The 7884-nt window shown below is 46.7% G+C and overlaps 1 protein-coding gene across 1 annotated transcript; it reads right to left on the reverse strand.

Annotated features, from left to right (window-relative positions):
- Positions 1 to 496: 496 nt before the first annotated feature.
- Positions 497 to 7625, reverse strand: LOC129200980 (uncharacterized). The gene is given in 3 exon segments (XM_054812217.1): positions 497 to 1422; positions 1927 to 1970; positions 2430 to 7625. Coding segments are annotated over 3 exon segments (4032 nt in total). The 5' UTR covers positions 6229 to 7625; the 3' UTR covers positions 497 to 1233.
- Positions 7626 to 7884: the final 259 nt, after the last annotated feature.

Here is a 7884-nt window from a genome sequence, read left to right on the forward strand (position 1 = left end):
CGTGTTCAATCCCTTCTGATTTACTACCTCCTTATCTTGTGATTGGTTACAAAAATGCAAGCAGAGCGAAGGGTCATCTTGACCCTTCCTTACGCTAGTTCTTGTTAAAACATCTTACGTAAGGGTTAAGATTACTAGATATGTGGCTTAAGCTAGTTAATGATCCTGCTATTTCCTTTAAGTGTTAGTTCTCTCTATCAATCCCCCCTTTTTCAAAAAGGTTAGTAAATTCTTTTACTACAGCTAATACAATGACTCTTTATCTAATACTTTCTCAAAATATTTATTTGATTCTAACCTTTGCCTTAGTTGATATTTCTTCCATTCGCTGTAAGAATTCCCCGTGTTTTGACAACACCCTAAAGCACATCGAACTACTACACACAGAGCTATAAGCAGAATCATAACCGTAATTGTCGTAACAAACAATTGTTTCAACCATGTCAAATTCGGTAACCAGGATGTTAATCTTTCCACTAAGTCACTAAACCCCCAACCATGGGATAAACCACCTTGCAAAGCTATGAAAGCTGGTTGGTCTTTTTACTAAAGGGTTCCGTTTTCCCCGGGTTGGATGGGCCACGGGTTTCATATAAGTTCGTAATAGACCAAGTGTGCCTGAACTAGTTAAGTTTTGTACAATAGTAATGTTAGGAACTATAGTCCCTATAGCGCATTGACCTTTCCACCCTAAGGGCAATACTTTGTACCCCCACTTCCCACAGATCCAGTACCATCCCTGACCCACAGGGGTGGGCCAGCCTTTGGGAGTACTGCTGACGTGTCTTCGAGTCTGGTTGCTATTCCACATATTTGCACCTCCATACTTGATATAACTCGTGCAATTAGGGTAAGCCCCAACAAAACTTGTACTTCCACATTTTTTATCTGTGCTATTCCCTCCCATATTCTTTGTGGTGTTTTCCAGGTAGCACCTCTGGACACAAGGTACTTCTGTGGTCTCGTTCCAGAGTGTGCTTAAATCTATCTGCCACTCAAGATTCCTTTTTGGTATCTCTGTGTATTCGGTGAGGGGCATATTACTAAAGGCCTTGACTATCTGCGAAGAGTTGGGAAAACTGGTGGCGACCACCGGGTGGCCCTGTCCTATGTTTGTGGGCAATTGTGAGCAAATCCAGCAATCAGACCAGTTCATGGCATTAGCAATTTTGTCATGTAGCTGCAAAAAGGCATTATTCTCCCATGCCTCAAGTTCCCCTATTAGGCTTACAATCAGCGTCGTGACAAGGTAAGCTTTCCTTGCTGTACTTGCGTGACTCTCCATGGAGATTTAGGTGCCTTCTTCACACGGGAGTGGTGAATCCAGGCATTCTGTTCCTTAATCTTTATTGCTGTGAAGGATGTGAGGAGTACCTGGAACGGTCCTTCCCATTGTGGTTCCAGGGTCTTTTCTGTAAGAGACTTCACATATACATAATCTCCAGGTTGTATGTTATGTACAGGTCCATCCAAACCCCTGCTTCGAGTCCCAACCACATGTTTTTGAATTCTGCTGAGTTGTTTGCCTAATGCCACCATGTATGAAGTCATAATTTCCTCCCCGGCTTGTGTGGACATCCCTTTCTGTATTCCATAGGGTCGTCCATACAAAATTTCAAAAGGACTCAGTCCCTCTTTTGCTCTTGGCCTGGTTCGTATGCGCAAGAGAGCCAAAGGAAGAGACTGAGGCCAGGCCAAGTTAGTTTCCTGTCCCAATTTCACAATCTGCTGTTTGATTAAGTGGTTCATTTTTTCTACTTGGCCACTCGACTGAGGGCGATATGGGGTATGAAGCTGCCAATCTATACCCAAATGACAGCTAATTTGTTGTACTACTTTTGAGATGAAATGTGGTCCTCTGTCGGAAGATATGGTTGCCGGAACCCCAAAGCGTGGTATTATTTCTTGTATTAATGTTCTGGTTACCTCCCGAGCCTTGGCCGTCCTGGTAGGAAATGCCTCTGGCCAACCTGAAAAGGTATCAGTTAATACCAATAAATATCGATACCCCCCTTTTCTTGGGAGTTCTGAAAAATCAATCTGCCATTGTTGCCCAGGCCCGTTGCCTTTCCCAATTTGACCCATTTCTGGTTTAGGGGTATTCTTGGGATTAGTCTGGAGGCAAATATCGCACTGTTGAGTTACTTGTTTCACGGTGGTGTATAGATTCCTAGCTACAATCTCTCTAATCAGGTGTTTATATAGAGCTTCTGCCCCCCAATGCCTCTTCCTATGTTCTTCCCTTATCAGAGACCATGTTAGATAAGAGGGAATGATTAGTTTCCCTTGTGGGGTGAGAGCCCACCCCTCGTTATTATACGACCCTTCTAGGTCGATGATAAGCTTCTGATCTTCCTTAGTATATTTTGGCTTACCTTCTAGGGAGATTTGCCCATCAGGGACCAAGGCCCCCTCCGTATTTACCTCACCTTTAGCTGCTTGTTTTGCCTCTCTGTCCGCCAGCTCATTTCCTCTTTCCAATTCTGAGTTCACTTTCTGATGTGCCTTAATGTGCATGATCGCCACTTTCTCAGGGAGTTGGACTGCCTCCAACAGTTTCATGATCTCTTCTGCGTGCTTGATATTTTTGCCCTGTGAGTTCAATAATCCCCTCTCCTTCCAGATTGCTCCATGCGCATGTACGACTCCAAAGGCATATTTTGAGTCTGTATAGATATTTACAGCTTTGCCTTGGGCCAATTCCAAGGCACGGGTCAGAGCAATTATTTCCGCCTTCTGTGCAGAGGTACTCATGGGTAAAGGCCCTGACTCTATGATTTCTTGACTGGTGGTAATGGCATATCCGGCATGTCTTTTACCACTTAGGACGTAGCTGCTTCCATCCGTGAACCAGTTTTCCGTGTTCTCCATAGGACTGTCTCTCAGGTCTGAACGGCTGGAATATGTTGTTTCGATGGTCTCCAGGCAGTCATGATGCACTGGTTCCCCTGTGTTTCCACTGAGGAAAGAGGCTGGATTGACAATGTTAGTGACTATGATCTCCACATCATCCTGTTCTACCATTATAGCCTGGTATTTCAAGAATCTTTGTGGGGAAAGCCAGTGTCCACCTTTCGCTTCCAGTACTACAGATACTGTATGGGACACCAACACAGTCATTTTCTGGCCCAGGGTGAATTTTCGGGCTTCCTGGATGTTTAGTACTACAGCCGCGACTGCTCGCAGGCATCCAGGCCAACCTTTTGCAGTTGCATCCAATTGTTTAGAAAAGTAGGCAACTGCTCGTCGATACGGGCCCAGATCTTGTGCTAGTATTCCTAGGGCAATCCCCTGCTTCTCATGGGAAAAAAGGAAAAACGGTTTACTCACATCTGGGAGTCCCAAGGCTGGGGCCGACATGAGGGCCTTTTTTAGCAACTTGAAGGCCTGTATGGTCTCTTTATTCCATTTAAGGTGTTTTTGTTCAGTGGTTGTCAGTGCATACAGAGGTTTAACAAGCAGTCCATAGTTATAGATCCATAGTCGGCACCACCCAGTCATCCCCAGGAAGGTTCGTAACTCTTTCACTGTTTGTGGTCTCGGAGTTTGACATATTGTCTCTTTCCGGGTCTGTCCCAAAGTTCTTTGTCCAGCACTGATTTCATAGCCCAGATAAATCACCTTACGCTGCATCACTTGGGCCTTCTTCTTGGATACCCGATATCCCTGGAGCCCTAAAAAATTTAGCAGACTAACCGTCCAGGTCATACAAGCGTCCTCTGTTTTGGTTGCAATCAGGATATCGTCCACATATTGTAACAGTTTCCCTTCCTCAGGCGGGGCTTCCCAGGACTCAAGATCTTTTGCGAGTTGGTTACCAAATATAGTAGGACTGTTTTTGAACCCCTGTGGTAACACCGTCCAAGTAAGCTGAGTTTTACGCCCTCTTTTAGGATTTTCCCATTCAAATGCAAATATTTTCTGGCTGGATTTATGGAGAGGGAGGCAAAAGAAGGCATCCTTCAGGTCTAAAACAGTAAACCAGGTTAGTTCAGGTGTCAATACAGTCAGCAAGGTATATGGATTTGCCACTACCGGGTAGAGGTCTTCAGTTATTTTATTTATAGCCCGTAGGTCCTGAACCACCCGGTACGACCCATTGGGTTTACGGACAGGTAATATGGGAGTGTTAAAATCGGATTCACATTCCCTTAATAATCCTAGTTGTAAAAATTTTTCTATTACTGGTCGAATTCCCTCCCTGTCTTCCTTCCTCAGGGGGTACTGCTTGATTCTTACTGGCTGTCGTCCTTCTTTGAGTTTGACCTCCACAGGTGTAGCATTTTTTGCTTTTCCGGGCACATCAGTGGCCCAAACCCCGGGGTATACCTGGTTCGCAATTTCTTCGCTGATTTTTCCCTCTATAGGAACATTAGTTAGGGATAAGCTCATTATTTGGATATACTGTTGGTCATTCACCTCCAGAGTAATCTCTCCCTTTTCAAATTTAATTATCGCACCTAATTGTTCCAATAAATCTCTCCCCAACAGTGCTCTCGGGGAGTTGGGCATGTACAGAAATCTGTGGATGCCCCATTGTTTTCCCAATTTATATCTCAGAGGTTCACAAAAATATACCTTTTCACTTTGGCCAGTTGCCCCTTTCACCATGATATAGTCATTTCCCAGGGGCCTCAAAGCTTGGTTCAAGACCGAATACGTCGCCCCTGTGTCCACCAGAAATTCTACCTTCTTCTGCTTTTTCCCTAGCTTCATTATAACCAGTGGATCCGCTAGGGTGGATTCCCCAGGTCCCCGTCAGTCTTCCCTCAAATGAGCCATTATTCTTTCTTTCTGACTATTCCGCCCCTTCTCCTTATTTTTCCGCTTTTCCGGACAATCATCTTTCCAGTGTCCAAATCTTTTGCATAACGCACATTGATCTCTGCCTAATCGAGGCGGTCCTCGTCTGGGTTTTCTTTCCTCCTCCTCCCTGACGACCGCCACCACCCTTCTTTGTCCCCGTTTGTAATCTTCCTCTCTATTACTGAACACCCTCCACGCTTCATCCAGCAATACTTCCAGGTTCCTTCCTTCTGTGGGACGCAGCTTTTGGAGTTTGCGCCTAATATCTCCTGTAGACTGGCCCAAAAACAAAGAAACTAGTTGTTGCGTTCCTACCTCTGACCCAGGATCCAGCGGTGTGTTGCGGCGCATTACGTCCCTTAGTCGATCCAAGAATTCGGATGGTGACTCGGAAGGACCTTGTTTGATTGCATATAATGCCGACCAGTTTATAGTTTTGGGAATGGCCCTCTCCACTCCTTTTAAAATCCATCCCTGGTATGCCTTCAGTCTTTCCATATGCGTGGATCTGTTTGCATCCCATTTTGGATCTTGAAGGGGGAGATATTCTTTAACATCTCCTCCCGTAATTTTATAATGATCCTCAGCCAAATTCCCTGCAGTTTTTAAAATTAATTGCTTTTCCGTTTCAGTCATATATTCTAATAATAATTGTATGTCATTCCAGTCGGGGTTGTGTTGTTTTATAATAAACTGGAAATGTTTAGTTACATTTACCGGATCATTCCTGTAATCCTTAGCAACCCTTTTCCATGCTTCCAAATCAGTGGTGGAGAAAGGTACCTTAATTAACATCGTCCCACCGTCAGGCCCTACTGCTTCTCGGAGAGGTGCTTGTAAGACTGTTGGGGCAGACTTTTTCCTGATACGGGAGGATACAGGGCTTCCCGGGGGAGTGGAGGCTCCTTCCGAGTCCACATCCTGTTCCTGTGGTCGAGGGGGAGGCTTAAACAAATCAGTTAAATCTTGTTCTGATGCCAGGTGTATTTTATTTTTCCTAGTACATCTTTGCCCAATACTACATGCCGAGCAACACCGCCTCAGTTTACCTTTAAGTCCTTTGTTATTTTCCCGCTCTAGGGCAAGTACCATAGGGTCCTGTGGCGGCACCATTCCACAGTCCCTTTGCCACTCCGGATGGTTTCGGAGGGTGAAAAACATATCTGCATATGACACTTCATCCCATTTTCCTTCTCTCCTCAAAAACAGCATTAATTGCAACATAGTGTTGTAATCAATTGTTCCATTAAGTGGCCACCTGGCTCCATCTTCCAGCTTATAAAGCGGCCACCATTGATTGCAATATTTAATGAGGGTCTTCTTATTCTCTGTACCCCCAGTTCCAACAATATCCCTCCAGCGTGTCAATATGCAACCGAGGGGGCTTTTACTTAAGATATCCTTGTTCTGAGAGTTACCCATCTCTCTGTTTCTTTATCCTTATTTTCTAGGTCTTTTCTTGTTAGCTATTGTGCTTTGTTTTAATTTCCCAAAGTTCAAGCCCTAAACCACCAAAGGAGTGACTCTCTGTCCTACCACTTTGATCAGCCACACACCTTCCCCGATACTTAAGAGACTGACTAAACACTACGGCAGCCCAACCCAACTTACATATATATCATGGCATTTACAAATTTTACAAACAGTCCAGGCGCTTTGTCCGTCTCTGGCCGTGTTCCTCGCGGAATCACGGAACCGCAAATCAGGACTCCCACTCGCTTCACAGCAGCGCTGTGTCTCAAAACACACATACATACACACAACAAACTTTTAACATACAATCCTCACTCCAGTTATTATCCCTCCAGCAGCTGCAAATATTATTCAAGTAGAGAGGCCCGCTTACCCTTCTCCTGCTTCTTATACAGTCATTAGCAGGTCCGTCCTGGCTCCCAATATTGGGATGCAGCGGTAACCTCGGATTCACTCGATCTACTCCCAAGATCGCTAGCGGCCGCTCTATCGGTCAGCGAATCCCCCTTTTCCTTAATGTACAGGGTACCCTCCTCCCATACGGGGACTATGCCGTACGCCAGACGTCTCTGCGCGATTTACCAGCAGCCCCGGCCAAGCGCGGGCGTCCCCAGCGACTTACTGGCCCCCTTACTAAACATACCGTTTATCCGCAACTTCAGGAGGTCGTTGTCTACTCCCGTGGTGAGCGGCTGGAAGTGGAGGCTCCTCCGAGAAAAGTGCTCGGGGCGCGCCTAGGAGCGTCCGCTCCGCAGTCGATCCCGCAGCCGAGCAGAGTGTCTCCTGGCTGGCTCGCCAAAATGACGCGCGGAAAACAGACTCCACAACCTGTGAAGTTGTAAAGTAGGTATGTTTATTCAGCGCTGGGCAGCACGGGGGGTCGTCCCACCAAAATCGTGCGCGCCTTGCAGCACTTCCCTTTGAGTTTTATATGATAGAATGTTACATATTCAAAAAGCACCTATACATATTCATGATCTTTCCGCGGAAAGGTGGTCTTATTACAATGAGTTCATTTCCATTGTCTCCGCCTTTAACTCCTCTCAGCTGCACACGCGCACTGCCTCTTGGTGGTCGTGGGCCGGGGTCTCAGGGATGAAGGCCGTATGTCTTCCTCACTGTGCACTTTTCACCTTCACCACAAAACTTACTCAGACCGGTTCCTAATTAGCAGAGAATCCTCCGTGTTCAATCCCTTCTGATTTACTACCTCCTTATCTTGTGATTGGTTACAAAAATGCAAGCAGAGCGAAGGGTCATCTTGACCCTTCCTTACGCTAGTTCTTGTTAAAACATCTTACGTAAGGGTTAAGATTACTAGATATGTGGCTTAAGCTAGTTAATGATCCTGCTATTTCCTTTAAGTGTTAGTTCTCTCTATCAGCGGCGCCGTCAGGCGTGCTCCCCCCACGCCCGCGCTTGCCCCCGGGGAACCGGCCAGGCGCTCTCCCGGCGGGGACGGGGCACCGCCAGCGCTCTCGCCGCCCCGCGCCTCCCCGGGGCAAGGGCGGCTCCTGGCCGGCGGGGGCGGGCGGGCCGAGCCGGGCCCGGCGGCGGCGACCGCCCCGCTCGCCTCCCTGTTGTCTGGCGGCGGCGGGCGAGCGG

The sequence above is a fragment of the Grus americana genome, unplaced genomic scaffold (genome assembly GCF_028858705.1).
Source record: "Grus americana isolate bGruAme1 unplaced genomic scaffold, bGruAme1.mat scaffold_73, whole genome shotgun sequence".
NCBI lineage: Eukaryota > Metazoa > Chordata > Aves > Gruiformes > Gruidae > Grus > Grus americana.